The 18,211-nt window shown below is 47.7% G+C and overlaps 1 protein-coding gene across 4 annotated transcripts in view; it reads left to right on the top strand.

Annotated features, from left to right (window-relative positions):
• Nucleotides 1-10,159, top strand: part of LOC128333146 (mitochondrial peptide methionine sulfoxide reductase-like) — a 71,046-nt gene extending 60,887 nt beyond the window's left edge. For all 4 annotated transcript variants that reach the window (XM_053268266.1, XM_053268269.1, XM_053268267.1 and 1 more), the window contains one exon: nt 7,877-10,159. In XM_053268266.1, the coding sequence (XP_053124241.1) occupies nt 7,877-8,035 (159 nt within the window). In that variant the 3' untranslated portion in view covers nt 8,036-10,159. The remainder of the gene's footprint in view (nt 1-7,876) is intronic.
• The last annotated feature ends 8,052 nt before the right edge of the window (nt 10,160-18,211 follow it).

Genomic DNA, 18,211 nt, shown 5'->3' with positions numbered 1-18,211 from the left:
ACAAGTTCAAGCTTAATCAGAAAATCAGCCAGATTCCTCTTGGAAGACACTGAGGTCGTTCACACACAATCGAATATTGTGTCCTACCCAGGCTTGGGAGTTGTGTGTGCTCCCAATTTTCAGTTCTGTGGAAGCAAGGCAGTAGGAAAAGGCTACCCAGGTTTTCCTCTGACGTTGCTTTGACAAAATCACTCCTACCCCGATTTTTCTCCTACCTTGCTTCCACACAACCAAAAATTGGGAGCACACCCAGCTCCCAAACCTCCCAAAGTGTGCTGTCAAGTCGATTTCGACTCCTGGAGCCCACAGAGCCCTCTGGTTTTCTTTGGTAGAATACAGGAGGGGTTTACCATTGCCTCCTCCCACGCAGTATAAGATGATGCCTTTTAGCATCTTCCTATATCGCTGATATAGTACCAGCAGGGATTGTTAGTCAAGCATTTCCCCGCTGCGCCACTTAAGAAGGTGACTAGGACACAGTTTTTGATTGTGTGAATGACCTCACTGTCTTGTTTGGATGAGCCAAACTTTGCAACCTGCTCTCCTGGCTAGTTTTCTATTCCTGTCCTAGACCATGTGGCAGGAAAGACTGCAGGGGAGATGACCCTGCACCCTCCTGCACATCTGAGTTCCTGAGTTCCTATTCATTCATTCATTCATTCAGACTCTAGAATAACTAGTTTGGGGGAGTAAAGGAGGTGCCACAGGATATTACTAGGGGAGCGAAGGTCTTGCGATACATTAAATACTAATAGAGGTAAGGTAATTTATGTTCATTTATTTACCTTATTAATGAAGCTTGCATCAGAGTTTCAAACTTATCCAGAAAATGGATAGTGAGCGGGGAGAGCGGACTTAGCCTGCTCTTCCCACTCACAGCGCCAAACCGGGTCTCACGGATCGGAAGACCTGGCCCATAGTTTCCATGCAACACTGGCAGTACTGTCACTGACAGTTTTAAAAGGGCAGCCCCTCTGTCAGCTTGCCCCATAGCTGAACATCTCAGCGTCATTTAATTTTCACCATTGGAAGGAGTTTGACTGCAGTCAAGTGATGTTGACCAGGGGCGTAACTATAATAGGGCAAGGGGAGACAGTTGTCTGGGTGCTCACTGCCTTGGGGAGCCCCCAGAGGTAAGTCACATGACTGACTCCCTCAGCCGCGCACCCACCCGGGCTTCCTTCAGTTGTATGCATCCTCCAAAACTGATGTGAGTGTTAAGACCTGGCGCTACCAGAACAGCATGTCTTTTTCTAGTACCATTAAACGACTTGCATCGTCCACAATTTGCAAAACCTTTTAAAAAATAATTTAGGATGATGTTCTATTGTGGCATGTGTGTGTGTGTGTGTGTGTGTGTGTGTGTGTGTGTGTGTGTGTAGATTTTACTATGCTTTTTGTTACCACTATTCAGCCTCATTTAAGATTTCTTTACTTCATCAGCTTTCTTTACTTCAGTGAGGGGGTGCATTTTAAAATCTTGTCTCTGGGCCCACTCCAACCTTGCTACGCCCCTGACGTTAAACACAGAGAGGGTGTGCAAAATATGGAGACCAGTGTCCCCTGTAACAGGGATTCCCAGATCTTGTTGACTACAACTCCCAACATCCCCAATTGTAATGGGTTAGAGGATTTGGCTGGAGATTATGGGAGTTGTAGTCGACAGCATCTGGGAATCTCTGTTACAGGAGACACTGATGGGAACCGTTGTTTTATCATCATAGAATGTGTACAGATGGTGTGAACTATTCAGAAACGGTCGCACAAGTCTAGTGGATGAACATCCGCCTGCAGGCCCAGACCGGCTCATTGCACCTCGGCCCCCATCATCAGCTGAACCCCTTTTCTTGAAGGTGAACTGCCTGCCTCAGCATTCATTGGCTGCTGGTCTGGTGGCTCTAGGCCACCTCCAGGCTCAGAGGCACGCTGCCTCATCTCAATTAACAGTTGCAGGGGAGCAACAGCAGGAATCAGGGCATGCCCTCACCTCTTGCCTGTGAGCCCCCCAGAGGCCTCTGGGGGGCCAGTGTGGGAAACAGGGTGCAGGTCTGGATGGGCCTGGGGCCTCTTCCAGAAAGGCCTGTTCTGATGTCCATTTCCAAAAAGAAAGGGTCTCGGACTTAATTCCCAAATTAACAGCAGCATCTTTTCATCTCGGAAGTGCTAGCATTTCGCCCCCATAATAGATGGGGAGCTCCCTCGCACTGTATCTTCCAACCAGGGTGGGCTAGTCATTTGCTGGCCGTCCATGTGGGCCAGTCATTTGACCTGGCAAATGAGCAGCCTGCATGGCTCAAGTTAAAGCTGGGTCCCTGCACATCTCAGCTGGGGAGTGTACATTTGGCTAGGGTGCTAACGACACTGCGGCTGGCCCTGCCAACCTGGTAAACGGGTCCCTTTATGACTCATATAATCATAGCAGCATAGGAAGCGGCCTTCTACCAAGTCAGAGTCTTGGTCCACTTAGCTCAGTATTGTCTACCCAGACTGGCAGCAGCTTCTCCAAGGTTACAGACAGGAGGCGTCTTTCTCAGCCCTATCTTGGAGATGCCAGGGAGGAAACTTGGAGCCTTCTGCATGCAAGCAGGCAGGTGCTGTTCCCAGAGAGGCCTCATCCGTTAAGGCAGGGCTGCTCAACTTTGGTCCTCCTGCAGATATTGGCCTACAACTCCCATTATCCCTGGCCAGGGGCATAGCCAGGGGGCCCGTGTTGGACCCTCTCCCCAGAGGCCCCTTTGGAGCGGAGGAGATAATGAAGAAACTAGGGAGGGGAGGAACTGGAGCCCCCAAGTTCTTTGAACCCATCTGCTCAATTATAACTACACCCCTTGTTCCTAATGTGGCTGGGGTTTATAGGAGTCCAAAAACTGGTAGTCCAAAAAATAGCAAGGGGGGGGCTAAGTTGAGCAGGCCTGCCCTAAGGAATATCTTCCAGTGCTCAGACATGTAGTCTCCCATTCAAATGCAAACCAGGGTGGACCCTGCTTAGCAGAGGGGACAAGTCATGCTCGCTACCCCAAGACCAGCAACCCTCCCCTAGCCTGATGTGCCTCCCCAAGTACTGTGGCTGAGAAGCAGAGCAGGACGAAGGAGATTTCCCTTCCCTGGGAAATCAAACCCAGATCGATTTCCCGAAGCCGAGATCCTCTCTCGGCTGGAGGCTTGCAGGCCGTGGAGGTGCCGTCTCAATTAGTTCCCTCCCGCGCGCCCGCCTGTCCTGCCAATGGGAAGGATTCGGAAACACCCCTTGGGGACCCGCGACCCCTGCCCATATGCTCTGTATCGCAAACACAGGCCCGCCCAGCCCTCTCGACAGCTTCCGCTGCTCTTTTGCTGCTGCCTCGGCTCCTGTGCCAATGCTGGGCCCAGCTGGGTTCCAGTTAATTAACTGTGTTGTCTTATCGGCTCTCTCGCACACCCACCATCCGTGCTGCATGTGAATTAACTCTGCCTGCGATAAGCCTCATTGTTCTGGGCCCTGGAGAGCCACATTCCTCCTCTTGGCCCGCCCCGCCCCTCCGCCAGCCAGTTTCCCTGGGTAGGACGCCTTCCTCGCTGGCGGCTCCTTTGAAGTGGGCAGCTTTGTTAATTGCATTTCGAGAGAGCGAGCTGAAAAGCTGGGCTGCCTCCCCCCGCCAGCTTCTTTGAGATAAATCCCACCCTCCTCTAAGCCAATCGCTTGGCGCCTTTGCCTGCCTTGCCTTCTCCCTAGATGGCGATCCCAAATAAAGAGTGGGAGATGCTCGCACTTCGCGGAGGCCTGAGTGGCTGGCGAGGCTATTGCTGGCAAAAAGAGGAAGGCGGAGGCCAAGGGACACACAGGCAGCTGCTTTGACCCTGAGTCTGATCGCCGGTCCGTTTGGTTAGTGTCGTCTGCACTGACTGGCAGCAGCTTTTAGGAGCTTCAGCAAGAGTCTTTTCCAGCTGGAGCGGCAGGGGTTAACCCAGGGCCTTCTGCATACAAAGCAGGTGCTCTGCCACTGAGCTCTGGGCCCTTCCCTACGTACGGAGCCATTTCCTACTGAGTCAGACTTTCTAGCTCAGCACAGTCGGCACAGGCAGGCAGCAGCTCTTCAGGGTTTCAAGAGGGAGTCTTTTCCAGCTGTGACTGGAGATAGAAGGGATTGAACTCAGGACTCTCTCTGCCTGTCTGATTTCTAGCCCGCTCTTTCTCCAAGGAGCCCAGAGCAGTGTACATGGTTATGCCTCTGCCTCTGTGAGGCAGGTTAAGTTCGGAGGTGACTGGCCCAGACTCACCCAGTGAGATTTATGGCTGGACAGGGATTTGAACTCGGGTCATGACAGTGCTAGTCCAACACCCTAATCAATCACTTCACTACACCTACAACTCAAGATCCTTTCTTAACAAAAGGTGTCATCAGAAGCTGGCTTCTACTGAGTCAGACCCCTGGGCCATTTAGTTAAGTATTGTCTACCCTGACTGGCAGCGGCTCTCCAAGATTTCAGGCAGGGGTTATTCCCAGTCCTACTGGAGCTGCTGTCAGGGATTGAACCTGGAACCTTCTCCATGCAAACAGATGCTCTACCACTGAGCTACGGCCCCATCCTCTAAAATAGTCAGTTAACATAGGAAGCTGTCTTATACCGAGTCAGACGCTTGGTCCAACTAGCTCAGGTCCATCACTCACTTTCTCCAGACAGAAACTGAACTGAAACAGCCAGAAACTGTACAATCTCACACAAAAAAGCCTCACACAAAACATTCCAGCCTGCAACAAAACAGAATGGCCTGCAAACTCTTTTTCTTTTAACCAAATCCCACACAAAACTCCCTTATTCCTGTTTGCAATCTCCTCTTCGCAAGGTCTGATTGCAAGACCCAAGACCAATGTGGGTCTCTTAAGCTTTCAGCTATGTTCTGGTATTGAAGTTTCTTAAATGTTTTGTGCTGTACTTCATGCCACCTCTTCCCTCCTTCACTTTTGAGAGTGAGGTGTTCTGTTTTCTGAATTTCCTGGGTTGATTTGATGGCTTGCTAGCAGTGAGGAAATGCACTGGACCATTTTGATACCCGAGAGTGAGGCAGTCCTAAGAATCTTTACTTCCCTATTCTTCCTTCCAAGGATAGTTGGTGTTGATGCTGTAGTTGGTGTGGATCTTTTGCAAAGACTGCAAAATGCAATTTTACAGAGCAGTTTATTAAGCAGAGAGCTTTTTGCTTTTGCAAAAACATTCCAGTTTCTTAGTTCTGTGCTCCAGGCACTAGAGGGAGTCATTACTCAGTCCTAGGCCTGTGATTCCCCAAACCTTTCCTATATATGATGATCTGGTCAACTTCATCCTTTCCCATCACACTTTATGCGTTCCATCAGGGAGATACAAATATGATGAATATTTATATACCGCTTTTCAACAAAAGTTCTCAAAGTGGTTTACAAACAAACAAATAAATAAGGTTCCCTGTCCCCAAAGGGCTCACAATCTAAAAAAGAAACCTAATATAGACACCAGCAATAGCTACTGAGGGATGCTGTGCTGGGGATGGATAGGGCCCATTGCTTTCCTCCTGCTCAATAAAGAGAATCACCACTTTTTAAAAAGTGCCTCTTTGCTCAGTTAGCAGGGGACCAACCCTGAACCCCAAAACCAGTAGAGATACATTTTTATGAGCAAACCAGGACCAAACCCCAAATTCCTCGGTTGCCTTGAATTAAACTCCTAATCACAAAAATCAGTTCATAGGAACATAGGAAGCTGCCTTATTTGGAATCAGACCCTTGGTCCATCTAGCTCAGGGCTGCTCAACATTTGCCCTCCTGTTATGGCCTACTGTTCCCATCATTCCTGGCTATTGATCACTGTGGCTGGAGATTATGGGAGCTGTAGTCCAAAAACAGCTGGGGGGATGCTGTGTTGAGGATGAATAGGCCCAATTGCCCCATCCATGTTGAGCAGCCCTGATCTATTCAGGCTTTCCAGAGTTTCAGGCAGGAGTCTTTCCCTTCCCTACCTGGAGATGTCGGTGAATCTGGGACCTTCTGCATGCAAGTAGATACTCTCCCACTGAGCCACGGCTCCATCCCCAAAGGAAGCCACCTTCTACCGAGTCAGACCTTTGGTCCATCTAGCTCAGTATTGTCTACATGGACTGAGAGGACCTCAGGTTTTAGGCATAAGTCTCTCCCAGTCCTATCTGGAGATGCCAGGGACAGAACCTCAAAATAACTTGCATGCGAGCTCTTCATGCCTGCCAGGCTTTTTGCTGTCTGGAAGGGTGCTGTGTTGTTTTGTTTGCTTGCTTGTTTTTCATTGTGGAAGTTGGTATTTTCTTGTTCTGATCGTTTTTAGTGTTGTTTGAGCTTGTGGTGTCTGTACATATTTACATGTTCACAGAAGGGGAGCTGGTCTTGTGGTACCAAGCGTGACTGGTCCCCTTTGTTAAGCAGGGTGCACCATGGTTTGTGTTTGAACGGAAGACTACATGTGAGCATTGTAATGGTATTCCCCTTAGGGATGGGACTGCTCTGGGAAGAGCATCTGCATGTGGAAGGTTCCAAGTTCCTTCCCTGGCATCTCCAAGATAGGGCTGAGACTCGTGCCTGCAACCTTGGAGAAGCGGCTGCCGGTCTGTGTAGACAAGACTGAGCTAGCTGGACCAGTGGTCTGACTCAGTATATAGTAGCTTCCTATGTTCTGTCCTATGTTCTTGTTGTGTGCATCATGCACCTGGGTTCATTTTAAAAGGGAACCTGGGTACAGCCCCACTCAAATGCAGAATACAGATAGGAAGTGGACTGCTGCACATACCTTGAATAGGATGTATGAATGATTCTACATTTGTATAAATCTCAACATGTTCACTGCATGCAGGTTGTATGCGGAACATTATGTCCAAATAGGGCTTTGTGTTTATTCTTTTGGAACAGAGCATTGGCTACCCCCCGACTTTCTGGAGAGGCAGGACACAATGCCATTTAAAAAATAAAATATTGAATAACATCTTTGAGGGTTAAGTCGCAGTATTAACTGCAAAAGGCTACTTAGGAAGTGGGGGTCTTGGCAGCCCCCTTGTGGTCCTTTTGGGGAAGTACAACCCTTGCTCTTCATCTGGTCCTGCTTCCCACAACGGCCAACCAGATGCCCACAGGATGCCCACAAAGGCAATCACCTTCCCTTGTTGCAGGAGAGGAGCTGGGCAGGATGACTTTTCCTCCTAACTCAAGTGCTGGGTAGAACAGCGCTATCCTACCCGAATCCTCTCTTGCAGACGATCACTCCCTGATCCTCCTATCTAGATTTTTGCTAGTACACAACTGAAAATCAGGAGCGCACACAGCTCCGTAAGCTGGGTATGACGCTTGTCCTACCCAGTTCACAGTCGTGTGAACAAGCCTAATGCTTTCAACAAGCCTAAGGTTTTCAAGCCTAGCTTCACATCTTAAGGACTAGAAACTTGCTTTTAATACTAAGATTATTTCGGATGCTAACTTTCAGTCCGCAGTAGCGAGTTCGTGGTTATGTGAACAAGCCTATCTTCTAATGTTTATGTCTATCTGATGTTTTCAAGCCTATCTTCACATCTTAAAGACTAGAAACTTGCTTTTAATACTAAGATTATTTCAGATGCGAACATCCAGTCCCCAGTATTGCGTTTACAGTCATGTGAACAAGCCTAATGTTTCCAAGCCTTGCTTCACACCTTAAGGACTAGAAACTCGCTTTTAATACTAAGTTTATTTTGGATGCCTACCCTCAATCTCCAGCACCAAATTTTCAGTGTAGGTTCAGTGCTGCAAAGGAAGGAGGCTGTGGGCAGAAACGGGCCAATCTTCAAGGGGAGAGTTTGAGCAGAGCTGATGGTTTGCTTTCACTATCTTGCCAGGAGTGCTCATTATCTGAACTGTTCTTTCCGCAGGAGTTGGCGACGAAGCAGCTGGGGCCAACCACCACTGAGATCAAGCCAGCCGGCGAGTTCTACTACGCTGAAGATTACCACCAGCAATACCTTTACAAAAACCCAGATGAATATTGCGGCCTGCGAGGCACCGGTGTGGCCTTCCCTGGTTGCAAATGAGAACCCGGAATGGGTGTGTTCCTGGCAGTCACCGTGACTGGAACCCTGGAGAGACGCCATGGCAGCCAAAGCGGCCTAGCATCCTCTTTTAATTCAGCTGTAATTGTGCAAACGGGGCCTTTGCTTTCTCCTTTCTCATTTGTAGGACACAATGGGATTTCAGGCCCTGTCAGACGGCTGGTCCTCTGGCCGAACTCCCCATGCCTTTGATATCTGAAGACAGGAAGGGAACTTGGAACCTTCCATATGCAGGTGCTCTTCCCAGAGCGGTCCCATCCCTAAGGGGAATACCATTACAATGCTCACATGTAGTCTCCCATTCAAATGCAAACCATGGTGGACCCTGCTTAACAAAGGGGACCAGTCACGCTTGGTACCACAAGACCAGCTCCCACAAGAACAGCATCCAGGGCCAATGGCTGGTATTCCCCTGCAGGTTGGAGCCATGTTTGTATCTCAGTCCCACATTCTCCAGTAATGCCTCGTAGGAAGCTGTTGGAGCAATCCGAAATGCCTGTTCCTTGGAGTGTTTAGGCGTTGGTCTTGGTACCGAGCATTGGCCGAGATGCATTCTTTGGAGGTCACCCTGACCTAGAGGGAGACTGTCTGGAAATATGATGGATTGCTCTTTAGACCTCGTGGAGGATTTGCACATCTGTGGCCTGTGGTGGGAGCCAAGATATTTGTTTTCCACTCCCCTGCATCGCCTGAAGAAGAGCACCACCAGTCAGCTACTCTGGAACATGGATGGCTCTCCCCTCCAGCCCCGATATTGTCCCTCACCAGAGTCCCTTGTAACAGATGTTGTCAACTACAACTCCCATCATCCCCAGCCAAAGGCCATTACAACTTGGGATGATGGGGATTGTAGATGGGGATTGTAGCACCAATCTTGTAATGAGAGAGCTGGTTTCCTTCCTTGGCAGGCCATGTCCCGCCCACAGGGCTCTTGATTGGTGGAGGGTGGGATAGGCAGCTGCCCCTCTCTCTTTCCGCCCTGCCCCAGCTGAGAATCTTTCTCCCTTTCCATCCTGCCAGTAACTGAAGCAGCAAAGGCTGGTCATTGAATGGCCAGCTCCATTCTCTGGGCCACCAGCACTGCTCTCTGCCTCCCAGCACTGCCAGCACCAGCCACCACTGATGCAGGGGGGAAGGGTTTAACCCTCCCGCTCCCTGACTACAGCTTTCATCTGGTTGGCCCTGATATTTCCATTACTATCTTCTGCTAACAGGGCAAAGAGGCACCTTTCAAAGTGTTGATCCTCTTTATATTTAGCTGTGGGGAGATCCAGTGACCCTATCCATCCCCAGCACAGCACCCCTGCAATGGGGGGGCCACCGTTGTGTTTCATTTTAAATGATGAGCTTTTTGCAAACAGGAAACCTACTACTACTACTACTACTACTACTTTTTCTATGTAAATCACTTTGAAAACCTTTTCATTGAAAAGTGGTGTGTTATTATTGGCTGACATATAGAGCAAGGATGAATCAGTGCAGCAAGAGAGCAGCCTAGAAGAGCTTCCCAACTAACTGCACTAACTGCGGGGAAGTGGCAATTTATTTGACACTCTCCCCTTCCCCAGGAAGTCCTTTGCCAAGCCATCAGGGGCATATATACAGGTGGCACAGATATGCTCTCCCTTTCCCCAGGAAGTCCTCTGCACAGCCCCTGGGGACATATTTTCAGGTGGCACAGAGACACTCTCCCTTTCCCTAGGAAGTCCTCTCCACAACCCTTGGGGACATATCTTCAGGTTGCACAGAGACACTCTCCCTTTCCCCAGGAAGTCCTCTGCACAACCCTTGGGGACATATTTTCAGGTGGCACAGAAACACTCTCCCTTTCCCCAGGAAGTCCTCTGCACAGCCCCCGGGGACATATTTTTGGATGGGCCCAGAGAGTGGAAGGGAAGGGTGTCAAAAATTGCAGCGTCTCTATTGCACTGATGCTGTTAGTTGAAACGTTTGGTTAGGCTGCTCCTCCTCTCCCTACACTGGTGCATCCTTGCTCTGTATATCACCATTGATGATGAGGATGAGGATGATAGATGATCAAACAAAAATGTATACAAGCAGGCTGATGTTAAGTATGTGTGATATTAAACTACACATATTACTGTTGCTGCCAGAGTTCTATGTTTTCATTTGCACAAGCTCCAAGCGATCAGACTATAAACCTGTTTTATGCAACCATCATGTGAATGTGCAACTAAAACTGAGCATCTGACACTTACTATATTGAAGCAAATAGTTAGTCATTGGTTCATTTCCAGCTCAAAGGAGACTACTTGGGGATGGGGCCGTAGCTCAGTGGAAGAGCACCTGCTTTTCATGCAGAAGGTCCCAGGTTCCCTCCCTGGCAGCATCTCCAGGTAGGGCTGGGAAAGACTCCTGCCTGAAACTTTGGAGAGCCACTGCCAGTCAGTGTTAACCAGGGCTGCTCAACTTTGGCCCTCCTGCAGATGTTGGCCTACAACTCCCATAATCCCACTGTGGCTGGGGATTATGGGAGTTGGAGTCCAAAATCAGCTGGGGGGAGGGGGGCTAAGTTGAGCAGGCTTGGTGTAAACAGTACCAAGCTAGATGGACCAGTGGTCTGACCCGGGATAAGGCCACTCCCTATGTTCCTGTGTCTATCTAGCTTTACTCCAACAGGCAATCAGCCCTCGCCTGGGGGTCTTTCCTAGATCTAGGGGCATTGCTAAGTACTTCAAATAGCTGGCTGGGGCCTAGGCCCACTGCCCCCACCACTTTCATAATTAAACTCAATCATATCCCTTCACAAGAATAATTACGTTTATTTTTTGAAATCTCTGATGTTATAATCCAGCACCTCTGAAGGTGGAAGCCACAGAGAACTAGGAGACGTTCTCTCTCCCGTGCTCTGTGCAGGCACCTCCACGGCTGCATTTCACTTGGGGAAGAGGTCATGGAGGAGGGAGGTGGCTGATGAGATTTGAGGCTCTGAGCAATTCACTGGGGCCCCCCACAGAGAGAAAAGCTGCTCCAGGAACTGTCCTGTTGGAGATGGCAGCCAGCTGAAGAAGAACATGAGCACCCAAAGAGATGCTAAGCAAGGATCTAGCCTCCCTTGGGAGGTGGATGGCAGGGGAACTTCATCAGGCCAGAGATCTCCCAAGTCCAGCCTTTCGTTCCCGACTGAGAAGCCCTGGGAAGTGTTCAGAGAGGGCATTGAGAGAGGAGCCCTCCCCTGCTCCTTCTCCCCAACACCAGGTCATGCCAACAGCATGGGTGTCTCAGAGCTCCCTCTGCTAATATTACTATTATTATTATTTATTTACACAGTCAGACAGGTGTTATTGTCTAGTTTGTTTTATCCAGACATCGATTCCTTCCCAAGGACTTGAGATGGCTGAATTTTATTGTCAATGTTGTTGCTGTTGTTATAGATATCGTCGCAGAATATAGGCTGTTCCCAGTAAAGCTGCTTTTTGTAATTGGCTGATGGTGATTTCTGTGGCCCCTATGGTGTTGAGGTGCTCTTCAAGGTCTTTTGGAACTGCACCCAGGGCGCCAATGACCACTGGGATTATTTTGGTCTTTTTCTGCCACAGCCTTTCAATTTCAATTTGTAGATCTTTGTTTTTTGTGATTTTTTCTATTTCTTTTTTTCCTGTTCTGCTATCCCCTGGTATTGCTATGTCAACTATACTAACTTGTTTTTCTTTCTTCTCGACTACAGTTATATCTGGTGTATTGTGTGGCAAATGTTTGTCTGTTTGTAGTCGGAAGTCCCATAATATTTTTACATCTTCATTTTCTTCAACTTTTTCAATTTTTGGCTACTGGAAGCTTGTATTTTTTGCAGATGTTCCAGTGTATCATCCCTGCTACCTTGTCATGCCTTTGTTTGTAGTCAGTCTGTGTGATCTTTTTACAACAACTAATTAATCTTTTAACAACTGATTATTGTTATCACTGGGGGATATTGTTGTTGTTGTTATTGCTGCTGCTGCTGTTGTTGTTGTTGTTATTATTATTGCCAGCAATAGACTTGCTGGTGTCTGTCTTGCACCTGCTGCCAGCCGGCTTCCTTGGGTGAATTCCCCCTCCAGGGTTATCAGAGAGCAGGGAGGAGGAAACATCCCTCTATGGGGCTCAGACATGGGGGAGCTGCTCCTGTCCCCTGCAGCCTTCTGTTTGCTATGAGCATATGGGTTGGAGTTGCAGTGGGGCAGAGGGTTAAAAAAACTTCACTGCGTGTCATGGCCCTAATCCATGGGGTCCCAGTCTGGTGGCTATTTTAGTGTTGTTTGTTAACTGTGCATAGAGGCAGCTTTTAAAAGTGGTGATTCTCTTTATTGAGCAGGGGGAGAGCAATTGGCCCTCCAGTGACTGTTGCTGGTGTCTAATCTTATATTTCTCTTTTTAGATTGCGAGCCCTTTGGAGATAGGGAGCCGGTTTCTTTCTTTCTTTCTTTCTTTCTTTCTTTCTTTCTTTCTTTCTTTCTTTCTTTCTTTCTTTCTTTCTTTCTTTCTTTCTTTCTTTCTTTCTATGTAAACCACTTCAGGAACTTTCTGTTGAAAGCAAAAAATAAATATTTGTCATATATTCGTCGTATGCATGTCAGAGTTAAGTATGTTTTAATATAGGGCAGCTGAACCTGGGTTCCCCCGGATGTTGCTGAACTACAACTCCCAGCATCTCCAGCCACAATAAATTCTAGCTGGAGATGCTCGGAGTTGTTGTTCAGCAGCATCTGGAGGAACCCTGGTTGGGTAGCACTGATATAGGGATTCTCAAACTTGGATTACCAGATTTTGGAACTACAATTTCCATCATCCCCAGGCTTGGGCCATTGCAATGCGGTTCAATGGAGTTGTAGTCCAGCATCTGGAGACCAAGTCTGAGAAGCTCTGGTATAATAAAATGTGCAGTTTGACCCATCACCAAATCCTTCATAAATGCTGGCTTTCACTTTTTCTTACACCTGATTGCCAGCTGGGGGAGCTGCTACATTAATCAGAGCTTTTTTGCATGAGCCAAAAGGGAATAACCAAACTTCCCCTCTTGGTGGCCTTTAACTGGACTTTTTGCATGGGTTGTGGTGGAGGCTTGCGGGTGGGCGGACCAACAGCAGTAGGTCAAGCAGAGGGGAAGGGGAAGGCCATTTTGTTCAGCCAGGACCCAAAGAAAAGTAAAGGGTCAGGATAACTGGAAGAAGCAGCCTTGTGGTAGTAAGCATGAATTGTCCCCTTTGCTAAGCAGGCTCTGCCTTGGTTTGCATTTGGATGGGTGACTACATGTGAGCGCTGACTGCTGTAAGATATTCCCCATAGGGGATGGGGCCATAGCTCAGTTGCAGAGTATCTGCTTTGCATGCAGAAGGTCCCAGGTTCAATCCCTGGCAACATCTCCAGGTAGGGCTGGAAGAGACTCCAGCCTGAAATTTTGGAGAGCAAGAGTGTTGCCAGTCATGCTGAAAATGAAAAGTGATATAAAAGTATTTGTTACGGGGGGCGGGGCGGGGCGGGGGGAGCATCTGCTTCTCCCTATCAGCTTTGAAACAGGAAGCAGCTAAGTAGCAACTAGAACTGCTTTGGGTACAAATGAGCCATTTTGCAGGAGCTCTGCAACTATTTAAGCCCTATTCACATGCTGAGTTCTACATGTTAAATTCTGCCATGGGGTGTAGTGATGGCCTCTAGCTTGGATGGCTTTAAGAAGGGCTTAGACAAATTCATGCAGGACGAATCTATCAATGGCTACTAGTCTGATGGCTTTAGGCCACCTCCAGCCTCAGAGGCAAGGTGCCTCTCAATACCAGTTGCAGGGGAGTAACAATAGAAGAGAGGGTACGCCCTCAGCTACTCCCTGTGGACTCCCCAGAGGCATCTGTTGGACCACTGTACAACAGGATGCTGGACTAGATAGGCCTTGGGCCTGATCCAGCAGGGCTGTTCTTATGTTAACACGTATACAGTGTTAATAAGTACAGATCTGCACACAGGTACAGTTATTCACACATTACGTTGAACGCAGGTACAGCAGCACACTTCCTAATCTCTACCCTGCATTTGAGGGGCCTGTACCCAGGTTCACTTCTTTAAAACATTTTTTTTAATTAAGACAAAAAGCTTTTTTATTAAAGCAATGTCTTTATTAAGACCTTGAAATACATATTAGAATCCATAACACTACAGGACCAAATCACTCCTGATAGTGTATGCATACAGTGTGAAATTTTAAAAAGGAATATACCAACGAAGCTTCCATACAGAAAAAGGGGGGGAAAGGGAGATGACATATGGGGTAGGATTATTCGGCCTACTTCGTTTTCATTTTCTCATAGCTAGCTGAAATGACTATCTTCAGAGTAACCATATAATTATTTCTTATGCTATTGGCAGTATCATTTCACTCACATTTTCTTGACTGTACTTATTATTCCAAAATCTTCTAAACTTATTCCACTGACTGTCCAATATAGTTACGGCTTTGATTTTCCCATTTTTTAATTTTAATTAGTGTACTTTTCTCCGTAAGCATAACTCGCCACCACATCTTCCTATGCCACTCCTCAATGCCTGGCAATCTACTTGACTTCCAATGTTTGGCTATCAGTAGTTTTGCTGCTACCAAACAGTTACCCACTGTCATTCTATTTACTGTTTTTTAACTGAGCTTCTAAAATCCATTAAAAGAAAAGACTGGAATTTGCAGTCCAGACAATCTCCTGTGATTTCAAATATACTTTGTATTACACTTAGCCAAATTTGTATGATTTACTTATTTTATTGTTAAGATTATCATACCGCCTTTCTTTAAAACAATCTCAAGGCGGTTTACAAGGCATTTAAAACAACATAAAACTATTAAATAGGCAAACAATAAAATATTAAATTGGAATATAAAAATGCAAATCTAATTAAAAGTTTAAAAAACATACACAAGACCAAAAAATACAGAGCAGCAGCAACAAAAACATTCATCATCATAATCAATTATATTAATGATGATGATGAAAATGATGTATTTATTTTGATTGCCTTGCAGTCCCAACATATATGAAGAAACCCTACCTGATGTAATTCGAATCTCCAACAAACATCTGATGCTGTCTGGTACACTGTTAAAATGAATGCAAACACAGTTATTTACCCCGCAAAATACAAGTGTACAGACATTTCACTTGTACAACATAATGTGAATTAAGGCTTTTCTATTTCTTCAGCCCTGTTCAGCATCCGCCCCCTTACCCCCTGCTGCTGTTTCTTTGATGTTATTTCCCCCTTCTGAAGCTGCAGCATCTTCTCCCTCCCGGTGTGGAGAAAGGGGTGATCTCACCCAGTCAAAATCGCGTTATGAACAGAATGTCATGACAATGTTCCACAACCAGATCTGGCTATGTTACCGAGGGCAGGTGAGGGGATGTGAAGTCATGTTACTGAGAACAAGTGAGGGCAATGGAAATGTGAACGTTCTTGCAAGGAGAGCATTATGATTTTTATCGTTAAAAGGGTGAGGCGTTTTTTGAAAGGGCTGAAAATATTAGCCAAAAACGGGCAGTTTCAGCCTCAGAAAAGAGCTCTCTGGTGCTGGTTTTAGAAGCAGGGCAGAGCTCACAGCTGCTGCTGAAAATGCCCCCCCCTTGGTGAAATGTCCCCACTCTGCCTGTACAGATAGAAAACATCACATGGATCAGAGCTGTCACACTGTGAGTCTTTTCGCACCTCCAATGCACATTCCCAGAATGCAATGAGCTCTAGCAGCCCGTGGTCACAGTCTTGGGCACCGCACATTCCTTGGTTTCAACAGCCAGAGGGCAGAGGAAGGAACTAGTTACCTGCTTTGAACCTGCAGGTGAGTCACAACAGGAAGTGTGCTGGGAACAGGTGCAAGAGGGCGGCTCAGGATGCAGAAACAACATGAGTCAGGAGGAGGATCAAATGCCAGCTGTTAGCTCTCCTCATCTCTAGGACAGCCCCTGGCTTAGAACAGAAGAACAGCCTTGCTGGATCAGGCCTACAGCATATCTAGTCCAGCATCTAATCGAGTTTCCCACAGTGGTCCACCACCAGATGCCTCTGGGAAGCCCACAGGCAAGAGATTAAGGCTTCTCCTGCTGTTGCTCCCCTGCAACTGGTATTTGCCAATAGCCATCCAGACTAGTAACCATTGATAGACCAGTCCTCCATGAACAGGTCTATCTACTTTGTCTAAGCTGCTTTTAAAGCCATCCAAGCTGGTGGCTATCACCACATCCTGTGGCAGAGAATTCCATTGATTAATGATGTGCTGTGGAAAGCACTTCCTTTTGTGGGTCCTAAATCTCCTGTCCACCAGTTTCATGGGATGACCCCCTGGTTCTAGTGTCATTGGATGAAAAGGTCAGAAGTACACTATGGCCTTCAGATTTCTATTATTTAGGAACTTCTTAGGAATTAAGTAATGCTGGCAATGCCTCCTGGAGGAGGAGGGGGAAGAAGCACCACTAATGTAGCAGCTACTGAGTTCAGCATTTGAAAGTCATCTCTGGCTCTGTTTTTGTTCTGTGGCTTTCCTAGCATGGCTGTGGGTACAACTTTCTTGTCCTCTGCTAAGCCCACCAGTGATGAAGGCATAAGCCTTCATAGGCTTATAGGGACATAGGATAGGAAGCTGCCTTCTACCGAGTCAGGCCATCGGTCCATCTAGCTCAGCATTGACTACACAGACTGGCAGCGGCTTCTCCAAGGCTGCAGGCAGGGGACTTTCCCAGCCAAGCCAGAGTTGGCTCATGTCACAGTCACAATGCTGCATAGGTACTGTGGACAACAGTACCCATGAGGTGGCACAACTGCAAAAGGCCTGTATGTACATGAGGGCAAGCAAGGGTTCGTGTCTCTGTCATATGAATCAGACTCTCCTGAATAGCAACGGCAAGGAGGATGCACAGGCTGCAAACCTTGTGCCTTCTCCCCGCACCCTGCCCCGGACTTGCTTTGGCTGAACTTCATCCCTGCCATGCATGCAGCAGAGAGGTGGTCAGTTGAGACTGCTGGCTCCATCCCTCCCCAGACATTGGCTTATTCCATACTGCAGCAACAGAAGGCATACCTGGCACGCTTTCAAGCCAAGTGGGCATAGGCAAGTTAGTGGCTGGCTCAGGATGCTGCCTGGAGCAAGGATTTTGCTGCCGAAAACGTTTCCTCATCGGGAAATAGGAACTCTACGGCTCCATTAGGAGGGTTGCTTAAAGAACTGGAGCCCCCACTCACTCCTGACAGATGTGGCTGGGATGGCTCAAATGTGCTGGAATCCCTCTCTCCTGCAATGACCCTTTGCTGCTCCAGTCTGAGATTCCCCTGGTGCACATGCAGCTCGAACAGCCATTTCTTTAATTTAATTAATATAGGAAAAGCCATTGTTTTTCTGTATTGGCCATTAACACATTCTTCAGTCCTGCTTTATAAAGCCAGCATTCCTCTATCTCTATGTTCTTCATTAGACTCATAGGAACATAGGAAGCTGCCATATACTGAGTCAGACCATAGGTCCATCTAGTTCAGTCTTGTCTACATGGACTGGCAGCGGCTTCTCCAAGGTTGCAGGCAGGAATTCCTCTCAGCCCTATCTTGGAGAAGCTGCCAGGGAGGGAACTTGGAACCTTCTGCCCTAAGGGGAATATCTTGCAGTGCTCACACATCAAGTCTCCCATTCATATGCAACCAGGGTGGACCCTGCTTAGCCAGGGGGACAAGTCATGCTCGCTACCACAAGACCAGCTCTCCTGCACACAATTGCTCGAATCTAGGTTTAATGTGGCTTACCAGCTTTGGAGTGATTGTGAGAACCCATGCCATGGCGGTTTATGGCCTGAGCTTCCCCCATCACTTTGACGTAACCCCCATTAAATCTAGATTCAAATGGCTGTGTGGACAAGGCACACATTGTAAGGCCCAGGGCCAGCGACAATCCCCAGCAACCCCAAGAGTGGCTCCCCGACTCATTTTTTATTTGGCCTATGTGAAGCTCCAGCAAAGGCAATCGTGTATTAATAGTCCCACAGGCGGCCATTCTCACTATGCAGTGCTGCGCTCTCTCCAGTACCAGGGGGGCTTCTTTAAGGGAAAGGGAGCCCTCTTAAGCCCCGCACCATCTTGAAGGATGTGCACAGAGTGTTGGGAAGTGTAGTTTTTTCCAGTGTTTGATGCACAGAGCTCTGAAGA

The sequence above is a fragment of the Hemicordylus capensis genome, chromosome 7 (genome assembly GCF_027244095.1).
Source record: "Hemicordylus capensis ecotype Gifberg chromosome 7, rHemCap1.1.pri, whole genome shotgun sequence".
Taxonomy (NCBI): Eukaryota; Metazoa; Chordata; class Lepidosauria; order Squamata; family Cordylidae; genus Hemicordylus; species Hemicordylus capensis.
Note: the sequence above shows the minus strand (reverse complement) of the source record. Positions and strands in the feature narration are given on the sequence as shown.